At 36.3% G+C, this 20,007-nt stretch overlaps 1 protein-coding gene across 5 annotated transcripts; it reads left to right on the forward strand.

Annotated features, from left to right (window-relative positions):
- Positions 1 to 236: 236 nt before the first annotated feature.
- LOC112563297 (synaptic vesicle 2-related protein-like) lies at positions 237 to 19,957 on the forward strand. Of its 5 annotated transcripts, none has more exons than XM_025237160.1 (18): positions 237 to 372; positions 751 to 897; positions 4,713 to 4,981; positions 6,115 to 6,200; positions 7,232 to 7,330; positions 7,775 to 7,846; positions 8,000 to 8,124; positions 9,157 to 9,220; positions 9,523 to 9,648; positions 10,030 to 10,161; positions 10,359 to 10,435; positions 11,565 to 11,641; positions 12,141 to 12,248; positions 12,568 to 12,679; positions 13,511 to 13,592; positions 13,907 to 13,996; positions 14,317 to 14,430; positions 15,741 to 19,957. In XM_025237160.1, the coding sequence occupies exons 2-18, from the start codon at positions 761 to 763 to the stop codon at positions 15,780 to 15,782; spliced, it is 1,812 nt and encodes a 603-aa protein (XP_025092945.1). In that variant the 5' UTR covers positions 237 to 372; positions 751 to 760; the 3' UTR covers positions 15,783 to 19,957. The 5 variants fall into 5 exon arrangements, with proteins under 5 accessions (XP_025092945.1, XP_025092944.1, XP_025092943.1 ...); XM_025237159.1 differs by having other exon boundaries at positions 257 to 372; positions 725 to 897; positions 15,741 to 19,955; XM_025237158.1 differs by lacking the exon at positions 237 to 372 and having other exon boundaries at positions 530 to 897; positions 15,741 to 19,955.
- Positions 19,958 to 20,007: the final 50 nt, after the last annotated feature.

A 20,007-nucleotide genomic window follows, 5' to 3' on the forward strand; every position in this document is an offset into this window, starting at 1 on the left:
GGAGTTGTGTTAAGTGATACGGTTGAACCAGATCCCAGCCTGTATCTGCTTTGATGTTGTGAGAAGCGCGGACATACATAGAGATATTAGTTCATGGTGAGAAAGGGATTCCTGGTGGTCCACGAGGGTGGCGACCGTGCTTCGGACAAAGTCATTCGTGTTGCAACGCCTAGGGACAGGCGACTTGTTGTCTGATCAAAATCTGATTGACTGTCTGCACAGATATATATATACTTCAAACAGTGGTGTTCGTTATGTCACGTTAAATTGGACATAATAAAAATTGTAGGAATTTTATCAGTGGTCTGCAGCGTGACTGAGGGTTCTTAATTGCTTCAGAGACAAGAGAAGCAAAAAGAGTGCGTCCTGGAGGTCAGTTGAAGTGCTTGTTCATTTTGTAGAAATTTAGGAGTAATACTTTTAATAGTTGCTGTTAATTTTAAAATAAGCCGAAACAAATAAATAAATAAAGTATGATAGTGTGAAATATTATATTTGAGAACGATAAAATATTAATGATAATTTTGTACACTTAAAAAAGTTCCTTAAAAAACTTTTAAGACGGCATCTCTCACTTTCTACAGGCCTCTGACTTTCATGTGTGACGTCACGTAACGTACTGTCGACGTACCTTGAACTCAGAAGCAGAATATTATAAATCCTTTCTGCTGAAATAACTCTATAATGTAACTAATAATCCGTCTCTGAACATTCTTTTCAACGGAACATGGATCAACCGCTCCTGAGAAGATTTAACGACATGCAGCAGACTGCAGCACAAATGCAGCGCCGTGTCACACCTGGTGCACCGTCAACAGCCTCTGTACAGCAGCCAGCAACAGGTTGTCTGAATGATGCTGCCGCCAAAGGCAAATCCCCAGGCACCGCCATGCATATGTAAGAAAAAAAGTAAACATGCATTTTCCCCCGACTGTATGTGTTCCTCCATGCGAAACGCAATCGAGTATTTCATTGTCCATGGCATGAAAGCTGGGCTATTTATATGATCTGTTTCCTACGGAACTCTAGACCTTCTGAAGAAGAATGAAAGCGTCTTTTTTATTACTTCAATAAATTGCTTCAATGTTTGCTGACAAAATGATTAGATATGGTATTGAAAGCAGACGACAGTAATCCTGAGGATTGCAATTTAATATGTAACCCCAGCAGGGCCCCCGACTTCTCTGTGCCTTAGCCAGCCTGAAGGCGAGTAGGCTCCCCTAGTCCGATCATCATAAAGCTGAAGCGATCCTAGGAACAGATGTGGTAGGCTTATGAACGCGAACTTACGACTCAGTCAACGGGTCAAATAATTTAAATATAGAATCTACATTTTCAGATAATAGTAAAAGGTTTGTAACTTGTATTTCATTATTAAGAAGAAAGCTTAGGATTATTAAAGCCGATAAGACCATTAACTAGGAGAGAACAAACATAGCAGTGACAGCAGTTCTTTACCATTTACATTTGTCATAAAAATTAAAATCTGATGAATCCCTGTCAGTTGATAATAGATGTGCATTACACGCAGGAGTTTTAAAGTAGCGAGCGCTTGTTATTATTTAGTCCTGTTTTAACAGCGTAGCACACTAAGATTTTCCACGCTTGACCCCCTGTCACAGTTACATCCGCATCGGTGATTTGCTCTCTCTCTCTATAACATACACAAAGGTTACACAGTAAGAAAGTTAGTAATTTAAATTTAACATAGAGGTAATGATAAACTTACTTTCCATTACAGGAGTTTTAAATGTTTCATTTTTAATGCTTTGTGTTATTATTATTGCTGTATTTATAACATTACTTTCTTACCTAGAATTACTCACTGCAGTACATTTTATAAACGCATTGTGTTTCAAAATAATGACAAATTTGGATTATTGGGTTTTACTATATGAAAAGACATAATAAGCGGGAACATGCAACCTTACAAAAAAATTTTTAAGCATCAGCTTTTATCTAGACACTTGATCAATATTACACTTTTTAATAAAAGGAAGGAAAACAATGCAATGAAATCTTAATTATTGTTGATATTATTCTTTGGATGCATGTCTAAGATCTGACATCTTTATTGATAATTTTTTAATTGAACCCATTTTCCAGAATACAGTGTTTTGTCAGTTTTCATTCCAATATTGTCAGCATGAGTCATGGGAGGACAAAATGTTGCGGTACTAATAGTATAGTGTCAGTGTTTTCAGTAAAGTTGAATTAACCACAATATCTAAACTGTCATGACAACAGCTTTCAAATAGGTAATAATGCCTTCCATTGACGCTACAATGAAAGACTGGCATCAAATTTTCTTCATAGCCTGATTGTATAAACCTCTCTCATGTAAAGTATCAGTTACTGAAACCCTATACAAACCCCATACATGTAAGCACACATTAACTTCCCACATCATCTGCTCATAGCCTATAAGCAATAATTTTGTTCCAGGAGTGACCTCAAGTCGGTATAGGAGAAAAAGAAGTAAAGATCTAAAGAATGATGTTATATATTTATTTATGTTGATACTGGAGGGCTTGGGAAAAATGTTTAGAGAGGGCTTAGGAAGCAGTAAACAGGCACTCAATGAAGTACTGGCTAAATTATTAATTCCTTTTACTCTAGGTTTCATGTTTTGATCTAAAAAAGACAACCAAATGACATCAAGGTATGACGGAATTTTGATTGATTATGTGTTGTACTTAAAATGTTTCAATGCACCAAGAAAAGAAAAAAAGTTCACAAAAGAAGAGTTGAGAGTTGCTAAGCTATGCAGCTTCAAGCTCTTGCATGGCATTCCATCTGTGTCTCTCAGCTTTTTGGTAACCCTCAGAACCAAAGATGTGACAGTGATTCTTACTGCTGCAGTCCCTACCACCGTCTTGCAAGTGATATTGGCTATTCCCAGTCCTCCTTAGCTAGACCTCAGAGTGCTGCCTGCTGCTTTAGAATTTGTAGAACAGGTGATAGTGATACCTTCACCTTTTTCTCTTAAAGTAACTTAGCAGCAAGTGATGTGTAGCCCTTTGTGGCACAGTTGGCTTTAGTTCTGGAAGAGAGTGGCAGTAAAATGTGTTATAAGCCAGTGGCTTTTATATATGCACTTGTTTTGTAATAATTCACCTGAGATTTAGAAACAAGTGAATTTGATTAATTTTTCAAATGCAAATTTTCACAGAGACTCGATTAATAATTTTGATTTCTGATCACATAATAGTGAAATAAAGAACCACGAACTGCAGGATCTCAATCCTTTTAGTATGAAATGCTGCAGTGGTTTATCAGAAAATGTTTATTTTAGCTGAAGCTGATATGAATCATTTTACAGATATATTCACTGCTGAAACACAAATTACTCTAGGTTCAAAACATACCTCATAGTATTAAAATTATAATAAACATTTTTAAATGCTGTAATAAGAACCAACAGGTCACAAAATTATTTTTACTTAGAAGCCTCAGAAGAATATTAAGTATCTGTTTTAGTCAGCAAAGAAACATGAAAAAAATGTAGAACTAGAGTGGACATACATTAATGAAATGCATGCAGATAAACGTACTCTTTGTGTGCTTCACGCCTTTGATGGTATGACAAATGGTGATCATGTGATTTTCTGTGCTTTGTCCGTTCATGATTTATATCTTTATGTCTTTGGTCACCAGTTGATGCTTCAAAAAAACTGACAGTATTTATCTCTTTTCATTAGTTTGTGTGAAAATAGAGGAGGAACATGGCTGTGTAGATTTACTTTGTGAGAAAACAAAAGTTCATGTAGAGAATGCTAGGTACATCAGTAGTGAGTAGTAATGCATTTTTGCTAGATTTTATTTATATAATTTAGAATATTAGTTTTTTAAACTGAATTTATAAATTTAAAAGTTATTTTAAAATTGAAGAGTAATACATGCATAAAAGAGATGGATCTGGTGAGTATCATTTTGTAGCAGGGTGGTTATGGCAGTTGCACTGATAAACTGCTTACTCCACTTACCAGTTCACTGATTAGGAGCATGATTTATTATACAAACTGTAAGTCTAGTTTTATTAATCTTTTTACATAAGCATGTTTAGCTTTAGCTATTAGCATGTTTATTTTTGTCCAGATGTCATGCACAGATTACTTTCACCTGTGAAATATGAAGCATTCAAATTTGAAGTACTGTTGAAATTAAATGATGATGCACATGGCTTTGTGGATTTTTGTAAACAAAATCATTACATGCTCAGTCAAGGCAAGATAGAACTAGAGAAGTAACAAGAGTTTTTGTGGCCATCCATCATTCCATCACTGAATTCTCAACAAAAGGCTTAGTAAATCAGTAAAATCCATGATAGGTTTGCCATGATTTTTCACAATGTTAGTTTATTCCTTGTTACTCCTCGAGGAGCATAGGGCCACATTTCACAATGTGGCAAACCTTATTTCCATGACTTCTCATAGAATGTTTATTGTCATTGTCTAACACTTTAAACTTTATGAGTATTGGTCATTTTCAAGTTTGAAGTAAATATATCTTTGTGAAATTTGAAGTATTGATGGCTGGTTAAATTGGAAGTATTGATCACTTGTAACATCTGAAGTATTTGCTATTCTGCTTTTATTTGATTAGACTTTTTCACAGTGTAGCACAACAGTCATCACAATTTCTCTTAAGAAAAGAGCATTAACTTTCTGAATATGCTGCATCTCATTGGTGACCATCAAATCTCTTTTCAGTGAAGTCATCAGCAGGATACCTTCCAGCAAATTTGTCAGAGCTAAAGTCATGCTGTCACGCCTGGTCAAGTTTCGAAAGGGAGACAGCCCCTATGAAGACCTTGATGGCGATGACAAGGTTGAGATGGACATCACTGACTTGTACAGCTCTGGCAGTCGACCTGTTTCGAGTTCCTACGGTGACTCCAGTGGGGCCACCAATAGGGCCAGACTTAGCCTTGGAGGGGAGATGTCAGACTTAGCCTCCTTGGGTAGCAAGGACACAGAAGGTATTTGAAATTGCAAAGATGTACCAAAAGTATTTCTTGTAGGCCAAAGATTTCCCAAGATTATGTAATTGATTATGATGATAGTGCCTGCATGGCATGTAAGCAGCTTAGTATGTCTAGTGAATATGGTTATTGAGCTTATTAAGCAGATATAAATTTATTGCACTGTAATCTCATTTAATAGAGTTCATTTATATAGTGCAGTATCATGCCAGCATATTGATTTGTGCTTTCATGGAACAGGGTTGGAAAGGTTTGTGAATTTTGAAGCTGTCATTTTGTACAAACCCTGACTCCAGACTTGACAAAATGCAACAGAAGTGTAATTGGGGGAAACCTAGAAGAGCTAGGTGTGTACAAAATGAAGTAACATGCATTTAGCAAAAGTAAAGAAACAGACTCCTGGTGGATGCATGTGAAGGCTAGAATAAGTTACAGTGTGTGCAGCCCTGTGGTGTAACAGTTTTGCTAGAAATCTACACATCCACAGCTTGGAAATTGGGGGCAGGGGAGATAATTGTGCATTTGAGCATTCAAAGTTTGATGATACTCTGTGATTTGGCTGGCAGCATGGCTTTCTTTCTGTCTCCACTGTGAAGACACCAGTGGTAAATGGAGCACTAAAATTGTTGCAAAGGTTAATAAGCAATGAAATGCTTTAATGACAGACTGTATTTATTGGCCAAAGTTTCCCTAAGGCTTGGTTTATTTTAAAATAATAATTAACTAAACTGCTTAGTTTTTTGTGATGATCACGACCATCATATTTCATGCCTTAATTTTAAAGTGAGCTCCATTCACGTGCATACATTGAAAAGAAGATTTTGCAGGATTTTGTAAATACAGAAAAAAAAGTATTATTCTGCCTCATTCAAGGCTGCAGATGGGACTTACGCCAACTAGAAATAGACTTCCCACATTTATATTCTGCTAATTAAGTGAAGAGCAGAAGATAGTATGCATAATAATAAATTCTTCCTGCTTAGTATAGGTCATATTGTGTCATGATTGCTTTTCTTGTCATTGACATATTTGCAAGCTGCTCCATTCTACTAGCAAGTAGCAAGAAATGTAGGGTTGCTGTGTGCATGAGATTTTCTTGTCCTGATTGATTTGCTTCACTTTTCTCCCAGAAACATTTACAGTGGAGCAAGCAATAGATCAGATTGGATTTGGACCATTCCAGATAAAGCTTTCAGTTCTTACTGGATTTGCATGGGTATGTTGACTTACCAAAGCTGAATATGCCAGTTACCACCATCTTCTCTCCTCAGTGCATTTCAGGTGTATAATTCTATGGGCAACTCTTGCTTTACACATTGTGTAAGCAGATGAGGCTCTTGCACTAAACACCTGAAAAGACAATTGGCTTAAAATTTTGTATGAAGAATGTGAGAAATCTCTGATAACATCTTTAGATAGCCAAAGATTTAAGTTTTCATGCACTTTTTGTTCTTTGTTCAGTATTCTTTGTTTCTGCATTATCTCAATAGTCTTAGGAGTTGTATGGTGCCAGTGAGGTTAAATAAATCACCAAGGGTGAATTGTATGAGATTGCATCTCCTGTCTGTGTATAAAACTGACCATAAATTTCACAGGATAAAGAAGTCCTACAGTACCTTAACATTTAGAGAAGACATCACAAATGCTTCTGCAATCTTTTCTTAATTTTTATATGTATGTTGTTGTGTCAGGATTACTTGTGTAAGTGTACAAAGTCTTCAGTCCTCATACTTTCAAGGACAGTCCACTTGTGTAAAAGCAAAACAGTCAAGTGACATAGCTCTTGGCCATGAAGGTAGCAGTTCACCTTGTTTATGGTCAGATAGGTTGAAGCTGGAGCCCATCCCTGTTCTTCCATTGCCTTTCATATTCAAGAAAAATAAAAGCAGTTGCAATTTTGTGGCTGGATGGCTAAGTGGCATTTACTAATCGCTGAATTCATTGACCCTTGAATTCATAATCTTCTGCTCAAAACTAGTGATAAATTTTGGTGATAGTGACTCATTCATCCATCCCTCTAACTACACATCAGACATGTTTGTGGCTATCAGCAGTAAAAAAGAGCAGATATGCTCTGTTTCTTTACACGTTTTTGTGATCTCTTATAACCTTTTGCTGTCAACAGTGTCATTTAGTCAGGATGAAGCATGGGTTTTTGTGTACATACCGACACATCCTGTGTATGTTCACAGTAGTGTAGCTACCCTGTGAGATTTTTGTATGTGATCATAGAAGTCATGATTGCAGATGGCCGATGCCATGGAGATGATGATACTGGCCATCTTATCACCAGCACTTCATTGTAGTTGGCAGCTGACAGGTTTACAGGAAGCAGCTATTACTACAGTAAGAACTGGAAATTTCCTGCAGTGTTTACGCTTACATGGCTTATTCACACATACATTACTATAGTAAGCAGCGGAAACTTTTCAATGTTTATGCATTTGTGACCTGCCTTGTTTCACACGCACCATTTACACACATACATGATCTGCTTTGTGAATGTCGCACTTTTTCCATCTCCTGATTCACAGATAGTCTTGCTGCTTGACATATATTTTACACATTCTTGTACCAGACCTGCTCATGCAGTGATACACATACTTCCCACCAATGCAATAGCATATGAATCCATGTGAAGGATTGCCTGCTTTTCATGTAGACTACAAAAAGGAGCAAACCCAGTATATCTTCAGCAGCTGTGACATATTGAGACATTTGTGGTTGTATTTAATTCACAGCTGGTTGTGACTCATTAACATGTTGCTATGAATGGATTTGCTTGTACAGGTGGTCTTTTGTGGTATGATGTCGAGCTCTGGACTGTGGGGCAGCATTTGTGACAAATATGGACGCAAAACTGTAAGCATTGTTTGATGCATGCAGATGTATGCTCGTGTTTTAATGCTTACTTCACAGTGTGAAATACATGAAATTCAATAATTATTCTATAGTAATTTTCTACTTTGTTTTCTTCACAAAAGCTAATTTTTGCCCTCTTGTGGGATGTTACAGGAACTAATAATGTGCTCTGTTGTAACTTTCTACTTCGGTATTCTGAGTGCCTTCTCGCCTAGTTATGTTTGGCTTCTCATCTTACGGGGCCTCGTGGGCTTTGGCATCGGTGGCGCCCCACAAGCGTGAGTGGATAGCCTCTCTTTTGTTTCTTTAAATGCCACAGATATTTAATGCTCAGACTTCTTTTTCTTAGCTTGTGTGAGCTTGTATGTTTTGTTACTGATATTTGATGAAATGACTGGAGGGCTGTTTTTTTTTTAAATAACAAATTCAGCTTCAGATTTTAATGTGGGTTTGACACAAGTGTCTAAAAATGTTCTGAAAAGGAAAATGAAGGCAAACCTTTGTCTGTAGCAAACACATCATCTTAGACATTTGCAGACTAGCTACAAAAACCTAGTTGACTTAATTTCCATTACAGGACAGACACTTAAAGACAACTTGCCTCTCAAACATAGAAACAATAATAAACAGTCCTTACTTCTTATTTCCAGGAGTTCAGACACTACCATGTTTTTATCATGTTTCTATCATTTGTTTTTAACAGATTTTAATTGAAATTTTTAGTCAGAAGAGTATTCAGATTTTGAATTACTAAAGAGGGAGCAAGTTTTTTAACATATTTTTTTATAATTTTAATAGTTGAAAATTAGAATCAAATAATTAAATGGCATTAAGAAGCAAATATTTACTGTACAATAGCATTAATTGCTCAAAGAAATAAATATCAACAGTAAAAATTGTATTGAATGCTGTGAATTAAGCAGAGTAGCTTTACAGCTGTACAAAAGAGTTGTAGCACAGGCTTTTATTCCATTCTTACTTGCAGTAATGTTTTGTGAATGCAATCTTATTTACACTTTGCATTGTAGTTTGACAGCAGCCTTATTTTATCATAAACTCATGGATGTGTTAGAGTGCATTTTAATGAGATTTTGTTGACACTTTAGGTTTGTAGTAAGCGTGTAAATAGCTTATAGGGTTTATTTTTTATCTATCCTTAACAATAAACTTGTCAAACCTAGAGTATAGTCTAGAACATGTCATACATTATACATTTCACATGCTGGCATAGTTTGTTATTGCTGTTTCCATTTTCAAACATTTTATTGTTATAATCTGACCATTAATGAAAAAAAATTATTTTTGTACAGGGTCACTTTGTATGCCGAGTTTCTGCCTTCGAAAACACGGGCGGCATGTGTGACTCTTGTGGAAGTCAGTACATCCTTGCATTTTGTGTGTGTGTGTGTGTGTGCATACATGTGAGCATGTACATATGTGTGTGTGTGTGGAGAGTACAGGAGAGAGGTAGTTGTTGTCATCAATTGCTATTAAACCCTCGGTGGAAGAAGACATTTTTACATACAGTCTACACACACACACACACACACAGGTGAAAGTGAATATAACTCACACTGTTTAGCATAGAATCCTGCTTATGTTAACAGATGTTCTGGGTGTTAAGGGCATATTTTCAAATGTTGCTTTATCACATCAGTGGAATGTGTCTGTGATAGATTTTCTGGGCCATAGGAGCCTGTTTTGAGGTGTTGCTGGCACTACTTATCATGCCTACCCTGGGCTGGCAGTGGTTGCTGGGACTCTCCTCGTTGCCTCTACTTATTTTTGCCTGTTGCTGTGCAGTGAGTCAGTTTTTGCATTAGGTCTTTTCTATAGCTTATATTACACAGTTAAAAGCCCTACCTGACATTTTATTTATATTTTGTAATAGGGTTGTACCATTTCCCACACAAAGTGAAGGCTTGATTCTTTTTAATAAAGCAGCATGTCATTAACATAAACTTGAAGAGATGTTTATTCTCACCTTCAGTATATTATTATAGTGCAGCATCAAATATTGCTTGTTATTTCACACTAAAAGGCATCTCAAAGTGACAGCATCATAAATATATGATGAAGTACTAAATGAGGGGGGATATGCTGGATGACTTGAAAGCATTTTATTAAGAAATGTTCTTGAGATAAAGCGCTGAAATTAGAATGTTTGATCTTCACTTCTACAGTGGCTACCCGAGAGTGCGCGCTATGACTTAACCCGTGGCTGCTACGACAAAGCAGTCAAGACTTTGGAGAGGATTGCACGGGAGAATGGCAAGTCCATGCCCCTAGGGAAACTGGTGGAGCCAGAGGTGCAGGTGAGTGCACATTTCAGTTCAAACTGTAATTATTAAGCGTAGAACCATTAGTATTTCTACTATGGGTAGAGTCTCCCTTTATGTTTGATTCTTAAAGGCTAACATGAGTGCAAAGAGTATTTTGTAATATTTTAATAAAATGACTAGAAGTTTTTCTTGATCTTTATCTCTCTATATATTTTCTCTTTGTTCTATAGCATGTCAAGAGAGGTCGTGTTATGGACTTACTGAAACCTGAGATGCGGTTTACCACTGTTCTTTTGTGGATTATCTGGTCAGTCTAGCCAAGATCTGATTTGTTTTTTAACAGTAAATTTTGTCAGCGTTAAATCTATTGTTTGAAAATTATTTGACGCATAGGTCACAAATTTCATTCGCGCTTGTTACAGTATTCTTTCATACTTCATACATTTGTCATAGATGTCATGACTGTCACTGCTGTTTTCCCTTAAGCTATTAGCAACCTGCCTGTCAGCCTTGTTAACTACTCACTGGTACTTTATGTTCCTGACTGTCTCTTCTTGTTGGTTAGTGCAACATCATGCTTGTCATTTAGCATGACGAGGTTCATCACATCTCATGTATGTCATGGTTATTATATTACCAGGTTATTATGATGCTTCTCATGCCACACTGATGGTAATGTTCCACAACGCATTTTATTTTTACTTAAGTAGTCTGTTACTACCTGAACTTTTTAAACCATCAATAGTTATTTTTCTGTTGGAGTGCTTCATTTGATTTACAGAATTTCTCAATTCTTTATTCTTGTGTTCATTCTATTTAAACATTTTTGGCTTCAGTTTGTGTTACAGCATGTTCAGTAATTTTTGCTAGTCTTTTGTGTTGTTTTCATGTTGGTCTCATGCACATCAGATGAACATCACATTCTGGTTTTGGATGATGTGTAAACATCTGCATCAGTCTTAACTTTTATCAGTGTGGTGGTGTGACATTTTTTTTTACCCTGGATAACAGATATGTTGTGCATTGTTTTAATATTTCAGTAAGTAAAGTTTGACATCAGTCTGATCAGATTATTGCTAATTAATTAATTCCATACCTTTCATTCTTATTAAGGATTTTTAAAATTCTGTTCAATGTGAACAGCCTACATTCATAGTGGAATTGCAAATGAATCATCATTATCAGCACTGTCATCATTGTTATTGTGTAAGTGATTATGTATTGATATGCTGTATCATGTTTTGAGATATGATTATGAAGACATTTGAATACATTATGTATTATGCCTGAGACATTTTGCTAATGTGCATTCTTTACCTCTCCCATTCATGAAATATGTCAGAACATTATGACAATTAGAATATTCATAGAAATTTACACCTCCATTCCCTGCCAACATCCTAGACATGTGTTCAGACAGCAAGCTATTTTTGCAGGCTGGTGTGTGCCTTTTCATACTATGGCATTGTGCTGCTAACCACAGCTCTCTTTGAGAGCCCTGATGGTTGTCATGGTATGTTGAAACTGCCATTTCTTTACTATTCTCTAAATGCATGTTGTTGCTTACTTATTTTCTTGTTATTAACCTTCTATCCATTAGTCAGGCCAGAAAACGCTTAAAGCTCGGACTGATACTAATGTATCCCAGTTGCATCTGGGATCAATGTTCAGGGTTAATCTCATCTTATACATAAAATTCTACGCCCAAGTAATGTCCAGGATAAATGACAAGGTTATGCTTAGTGTTGTTTGACAGCATCTTGAATGTCATATGATATCAAATATATCATTGCTATATTATAAGATAGTAAATATGGTTGCAAGATGACTTTCACTGTAATGAAATGTGTACTGTGTCTGAGTATACTGCTGACAGTAGACTGTGAAGGCACGGTGCTGTTATCATATATGTCCTGTGTCTTGATTGTACTGCCGACTGAACACATTACTGTAATGACAGAGGTGCTGTGTCTTGAGTGCACTGCTGACTAAACATGTTGCTGTAATGACAGGAACTGATGTCAAGTTCAATCCTGATCCTGCATGTTTCTTGGAATGCAAAACCCTAACCAAAGATGACTACAAAGACCTCACCTGGACCACACTTGCTGAATTTCCAGGTAACTGATACCATTAGAGATAGCCAATCAAAAATGTGAACTAACAGAATGTAGTAACAAGTAATAACAGCTTATAATTGAGGAAAAAGTAGAAACTAATAATGAGAAAAGTTTTTCTTTTCTAGTTTTTTAAACTTTTAAAAATCATACAATTTCATTCCAAGATATACATTAGCAGAAAAATTGTGATCTGCTAAATAAAGTGATTTGTTTTTAGGTAGAACTATATTTGTATAGACTATAAATGTATAAATCTAAAAAAAAAAAATGTACATGTATGCATTTGTGTATGTTTGCATGTGCATATTCTTCAATTTAGGATTATTTCTGACTGCATTCCTGCTGGAAAAAATTGGTCGCAAGTACACCATGGCAATAGAGTTTGGAATCTTCAGCCTCTTTGTCTTTCTTGTAAACATATGTACAACACGGTAGCAAGTTATTACTTAGATCAGCTATGTTTCACCATTGTTACAAGATTGTAAAAAGTATGTAATATAGCTTCATTATTTAGGTCATTTATGTCTCAAGTTTGTGTTACAAGATTATACAATCTATAATTAGATTAAGAAAGTAGTATTGAACTTTCACTCAACTGCAGCTTTAAAATGTCATCCAGCTTGCACATTCTATAGTTAGTTTTGTACGCACTGAGAAACTGACTTGCCTGCTATGTACATTCTCAGTGAACTATTCAACTATAAAAGCATATTAAAAGGAGAATGTTCAGTTGTTTGTTGAAGTGGCCAGACACTGTAATCTTTGTCTCTGGCAGCTTCCCTCCACCTCAGCCACCAAGAAATATTTCCTTAACAAAGACTTCTGTTCCCCACCTTCCCTTTACAAACTTCGAGCTTAATGTTGTCATTCTCCTTCTCTTTACAAATTGTTGGCTGTATGTTGCCAAGTAACATGAAAGTCAACAGCTAATGACATGTACTCCACCATGCAGAACTAAATCTGCAGTTTTCAGCTCACTTGCTGCAGTATGAAGCCCTATTTTCCGACCTGTTATGACTTAAATCTTAAAAATTGAAATTTATTGATCTATCAGCTCAATGGGCATAATGCAATGCTAGTTTCAAGTCAATTAAAGAGTATTTGTTTTGTTGAAAAATTATACAAAAGAGGATGAATACAGCTTAACAGTGTATGTGAGAGAGAGAGAGACAAATAAGAAAATCTTATGTTTATTTTTCTATGAACAGCCTAAATGATTTGTGTTTATGTGTCTCTTCATTCACCGCAGTTTTGTGTTGCAGTGCCCTGCTGACAGTTTTTCTGTTTGTATCAAGAGCATTCATATCAGGAGCATTTCAGGGAGCATATATCTATACGCCTGAGGTGAAAATAGGTTCTTTTTATCTGTTAGGTCAGAGAGAACTCTGGGTCAGAACTTTGTGTTCATCTCAGCTGAGAACAGACTTTGTCTAGTCTGGATCCTCTTTTATTCCTTGGTTAGAACAAACGTTTCTTTATGTACACAGTTAACAGTTGACAATGGTAGCCTGTCAACAGATTATCAGAACATATTAGTTGAACAATCACTGTAATGCAGCAGATCTTAAACTGTTTAGCCTCAAGTGTGAAGGGTCTTTTTTTTTAAGTACTTGGTGATGTTAAAGACATTTTTTAATTTGTTTTTTTGACTCATACAGTTTTATCCAACATCAATGCGGGCCATGGGCCTAGGTACCTGCAGTGGCATGGCACGCATAGGTGCAATCGTCACACCGTTTGTAGCACAGGTGCTGATACATTAATCATATCTTCCTTTTTATGAGTAATTTTGTGTCTCTGTCTTTTTGCACCTGTCAGTAAAGCTGATAACTTTTACTGTTTTAGTCCCACAGCTAAATAAATCAGCATGTCTTAGCTTGACACAATCATTTCATAACTTTAGATTTTGCAATTTGAATTTCATCTGTAACTGCTAATTCACTCGTCTTTTGTCCAGCCGGAATTCGATCATGATCCTTTTGCTGACTCATTATCTCTGAAATTTCTTACTGAAAACTTTACCTTTGACTTTTATATTTGACATTTGTGACCTTGTGAATATTTGCAGGTGTTGCTAAAGGTCTCTGCTTATGTTGCTATCTCTCTGTATGGAGTTATGTGTCTCATTGCTACTGTGGCATCTCTCTTGCTGCCTTATGAAACTAAAGGCAGAGAAATGAAGGTAAGACTCTTACATGTTATCTTCTTCTCTAGAAGACTTTCTTCTCACATTTGCGTTTTAGTTTGCTGTTGACAGAATCATGTTTTGAAATAGGCTGCTATGCTTGCAGAAGCTAACACACAAACATAAACATACATTTACCTGGGTGGTTGTTTTTCACAATCGTTCTATATCTAATCGGTACACGGACTTTTCGCCGACGGACGTTTCGCCGCCGGACGTTTCGGAGCCGGACGTTTTGCCGACCGGACGTTTCGCCGCTGGACGTTTCGAGCCGGACCTTTTGCCGACCGGCGTTTCGCCGTGACCGTTCGGCGCGGGGCACTTCATTTCGGATTTCACGCGGGAACCTTTATTTTAGCGAAGTCAAGTGTGTGACGCCCCTTAGCTCACATTTCTCTCGCCATTGTATCAATGTATCAGTGAACTCTCTCTCACTATCCCTCATGTGAACCGTTAGCTCACATTTCTCTCGCTTGTATCAATGTTTTTTCTCAAAGCTGTTGCGCATAATCACAATAAAGTGAACTGTCTGTGAAGTCTGTGTGTAAATTGTTTGAAAAAGAATTATTGTGTAATCTAGTAGTTACTTTCATTCTTTGAAAGTAAGTAAGCTCTCTCTCTCTCTTGACATAATGCGGCGAAACGTCCGGCGGCGAAATGCCGGTCGCAAAACGTCCGACTCCGAAACGTCCAGCGGCGAAACGTCAGCGACAACGTCCGCTCCGAAACGTCCGCGGCGAAACGTCCGTCGGAAAACGCCCGATCTAATCCTTGACATCAGTGCACTTGGTCCAACAATACTCAAACATTGCAATCCCATCACAGTAGGTTGTCCTGGTCCATCTTAAACTCCTCCACACCAACTATGACCTCTCACAAATTAAAACAGAATTTGTATTTTTTTAGTTTTATAAAGGTGGTAGTGTTACCACAACAAAAATGTTTAGCTCTTCTTTCTTGGTGAGGCTTAGAACTTTTTGAACGACCATTGTACACACACACACATATACACACACACAGACATTTTGTAATCTAGCCTCAGCTGTTATATTCATCTCACAAGAGACTTTCAGATGCAGACACAGTTTCTTCATTCCTTGGCTCACATGTTTGCACTGTGTTGGAGCTGGCATATTTGTGTTGTTGGTGCATTGTTTACCCTCCATTCTTGAGCTGAATTTGTCATTGTAAATTAGCATTTATGAAGTAGAATAAATTTATATCCACATCCAGTCATTTTGAATTTTAGCTGTTACTTTATAAATGGGAATAAAAAGCTGTCTCATCTTGTTTTGTTTTTCCAACAGGATATAACTCAGCAAGTAACTGAAAAAAAAGCCAGAAAGTGAGTGTATAGTTTTCCGAACCACCAAGATCGTCCAGAACATCAGCCTCATCGAAGCCAGATAATCTCATGCTGTGTATGGCTCTTAGAGATCTCTCCAATAAGTTCTTAGTCCATGACCCTAGTACTGGTCACTGGTAGTGTCTTTTACATGTGCCAGTCATTGCTACATGTCGATCTGGTGTGTTGGTCTTAGTAGCATCTGCCAGTACTGTTTAACACAGAGTGCTGCTCTTTCTGCAACTGCCTTTGTTGGTCGACTGCCAGTGCACTGCTGCTATGTAGAGGAATATGTTCTGTGTTGCTCTCAATAATGATGACATGAGCCATATTGTTGCTATGCTAGATACTGTGCCAGTCCTCTTCACATTAACAATAATAATAATAGCATATGTTTATAAGGTGCTCTTCCCCACTGACAAAAGTGGGCTTAGGATGCTTTACATATTTAAAGTCACACAAGAACACATTATTCAGTAGGCATATAAATGTGTCTTACAGATTTATTCACCATCATTCAAATCATGTTTTCACTCTCTCACACACACACACATGCACGCAAGGATGTCAGTATGCTTTTTGCCTGAGCATGGACTTATCATTGAGTATTGTGCTTTAATGCCTGAATCTTTTATCATACCCTTCCTGGGTAAAGTTTTTTTTTTTGTTGTTCTAATTTTTTTTTCGTTTGTTCAGTGTGACTGTTAGATTCCTTTACATGTTGCCTTGCCCAATACTTGGATTTGATACTTCATGTCTAACAACTGTAGTTGCACAAAGTAGATATCCATGCTGCGTTGTCTCATACATCATCCTTTCTAGTATTTGCTGCATCTCATAAAAGTCGTAATTTATAAATTTTCTTTCTGATGCTTTTGTGAGACTAGCCATATGTGATATTTACATAGGTTTTCCTGTGTGTTAGTTGTATAAGTTTCTCTGTGTTATACTCGCACATGCTATTTTGTCTGATATTCATGCCCTGGATTGACCTTTGAGACATGGGTATGTATTTTTTTAATTTTTCGGAAATATTTTTTTGTATTTACAGCACTTTTTGAAACAGTCTGTGTTGCATATTGCTGTCTATACATAGAAACTTTATTGGATACTCATGGTGATAAGAAATTCTCATATAGTTGTTAAATTTTATTGTACATTCCTGTTGCTGTTAATCTCACTAGAAATTGTGTGAAAGTGTATGATCATAAACGTGTGTGCACATTTAAACACATATTTACTAATGCTAGTCTCAGATGTTTTAGCAACTGACAGTTCTCATTGCAGCACTGCTAGCCATGCACAGCAGTAACAAGTAAGTTCAGTTGTTATTTTTAGACCTGTCATTTATTCCATGACAAAGATGGGGACCATCACAAAAAATTAAATAGATAAAATTAGACGAGATTTTGTCAAATAACAGTTATCAGAACAAGGAGTTGCATATTATTCTGTTATTCAATGTAGAAAAATGATGGAATGTGAAATAATAGAAGCAATACCCTTCTCATTTTGTGTAAAATGGTCCTAATTTATTGATCACGTACTTCCATTTGATAAATGCCTGCACACATAAAATCAAATTGATGAACTGAATAAATTTGTCAGAAATGAGCCTCTGCTGCTTGCCAAGCCTGATTAACTCTGGATTTTTGATGAACATGCTTGTAAAATAAACCCAGAGTTGTTTGCAAGCTGAGTAAGAAATTCCCAGCTGTAAGAGGGAAACATCCTGATGTCATTTGTTTAAAATATTTTTTAATTGCTATGGCGTATTGTTGACACTAGTCAGATATTGTAAACCAGGATAGGTTTGATGTATTTCTGTTGAAAGAAAATATAATTTACTGTATTACATAACTTTTATTTATAAAAATGAACTGTAATTCACTCATTCCCGACAGTTAGGTTTTTCTTTATTGTCAGTGGTAGTCATCAAAGTGGGAACCCGTTTGTGACTGATTTAACCTGTTACAGTCAAATAGCATAATAATTATGAGCATTTGAAATGTACATGCACTAAAAACAATATAACCATAGCAAATATAGACGGTTTATCAGCTAATCCGACTCTAGGACAATGCTAACTTCAAAACTGAACCAAAAAGTGACTGCTTCTGTACATGTAATTGAGCTATTAGGTAGTCTTTTGGGTTTACAGTTTAATTTTTTGGTGGCTTTTTTGGGGGCATTAGAGATCCTACAAAATTCAGGCTAAATTCTTGGACAGCGCTTTACATCATAATCCCAGTAAAGTAGGCATTAGCTTATGCTTCTATATTTGCATAATGTATTAGAAGACGGTTTCTAATCAAAAGAAATAGTAATGGAATTCATGTTGCTGCAATATTTGTAATCAAACTTGTCTGCCTGAATGATGAGCCATATTCTGCTAAAAGAATCTGTAGCCTTTTACTTGATATCCATGTTTTGTTGTTTTGATGAATGATAATGTGGAAGCTGCTATATATTTGGACAGCATTATAGATGTTAAAAACAATGAAGAGAATAAGAACGGTGGTAGTTATTGAGTGTGCTGAATGTTGTACCTGTCCTGGCCATGTGCTGCCTGAGTACACTGTCTAGGATTACCTCACACATAGGATGAGAAAAAAATGTCTTTACTGGCCTGTGGTTATATGAGAGATATGCATGTAGCAACAAACCTTGACAAAAAGGAAGCATATAATGTTGAGAAAGAGACACATTTAAGATCTGCTTTTCAAGGTAGACAAAACCTATTTGTCATTTAGATTTTGTGGTATATAAACACCATTTTTTGGTAAGGGATATTGGTTTTTTAGACATTTTTAACTGTGCACAGATCATTTTTATCATTTTTTGTTCTTTGCAATTTAAATACCATGATAGCATTCCACTTTGTGTATATTCATCTTGCATTTGTAAGGTGACAAGTTCTTTTAATGTAGATCATAATGCTACAGGGTAGAATGGAATGTATTTTTTCAGACTGTTTGAGTCCACCATAATTATTGATATTTTTGGCAACTGGTAAATACACAAAAAATGTAAACCACAAGACTTTGAACATGTTTGTTGATGCTTTTATAAATTAGTTAAGATTGATATTAGGCAGATGTGTGCTTTATATTATGGAAATGTAAAAGTCACAGAAAAAGTTGCCTTTTATTGTTGTCCAGACATTCATACAATGATTTCTGGTAAAAATGCCACTTTAGGAAGAATGGATACATGTTAGTACATGGGGCTTAACTGGGCTGATAGCAGCCAACTTAAGTTCTAGCAATTGTTTCCTTGAGTCTGCACCACTCATTTGTGTGAGGCTTTGATGTCAAAAACAACAATTCACAGCCTTCTGTGGGGCAGACTGCAAATTGTGAGAAGCCAGTCTTTAGCTGCTTGAAAACACTGTATGGTTTTTCGTCAAACTTTTATGTCAGCTCTGTCAGTGATCTATAGTCAAAAATTGCAACACTGTACACTACCATTACTATGGGCTGAAGCATGGGTTTAGTTTTTCTGAGTAGATGTAGTACCAAGTTCGTGAAAGCTTCGTATCACTGACGTGGATCAGACACTGGCATTGGACATGATAGAGACCACTGCATTCTTGTTCTCTGCCAGCTTCAGCTATGCATTGTGATGTCAAGGTTCAATATAGATATGTTTACAAAGCCAATATGTCTGAATGTGATCATATTATAGGTTGTGAGCTTTGATCTCCCCCTTGTTGATCCAGTGTGCACAACATCTGATTTTATGGCTGTGTATGATTAAAGCACTCTGAGGTAAAAAGTACTTATAATTTGTTTTAATGTTCTGCCATTTACTTAAGCAAAAAGAGATCCAGACACATTCCCTGTGAATGTTGTTTGTGTGGTTTGATACTTCAGAAGGATAGTTTGTGACTTGTGATGACCTTTTTCAAGTTGTTGGTTTGTTGATGGATTATGGGTTTTTGGTAATACTGAAGCTGACATGGAACCATGGGAATAATGTGTTTAAATGTGAAACCATGCTTCTCTATTTAACACAAAAAGTTGTATTTGGTTACAAGAGCATGCTTTCATGACACTCCATTAGTCTTTGGTTGTTTATTAAACATATTAATGTTGCCGGACTTGTTTTATTGTTTATTACAGTTGGTATTTTTGTTGTTGGGGAAAACTTGTAAATAAATTTCCTGAAAAAAAAATATTGCAGACTGTTTTTTTTCAATACATTATTATGTTCATGTGTGGCTTAAT

The sequence above is a fragment of the Pomacea canaliculata genome, linkage group LG4, assembly GCF_003073045.1.
Source record: "Pomacea canaliculata isolate SZHN2017 linkage group LG4, ASM307304v1, whole genome shotgun sequence".
Taxonomy (NCBI): domain Eukaryota; kingdom Metazoa; phylum Mollusca; class Gastropoda; order Architaenioglossa; family Ampullariidae; genus Pomacea; species Pomacea canaliculata.

What these genes read in the sequence shown, in the direction of transcription:
- LOC112563297 (XM_025237159.1), top strand. Translation starts at nt 728, where the DNA reads ATGGATCAACCGCTCCTGAGAAGATTTAACGACATGCAGCAGACTGCA. An exon ending in AGGAAGCAGCTATTACTACA is followed by an intron (nt 7,331 to 7,774) that starts GTAAGAACTGGA and finishes TTGCTTGTACAG; the next exon opens with GTGGTCTTTTGTGGTATGAT. An exon ending in TGGTGGAGCCAGAGGTGCAG is followed by an intron (nt 10,162 to 10,358) that starts GTGAGTGCACAT and finishes TTTGTTCTATAG; the next exon opens with CATGTCAAGAGAGGTCGTGT.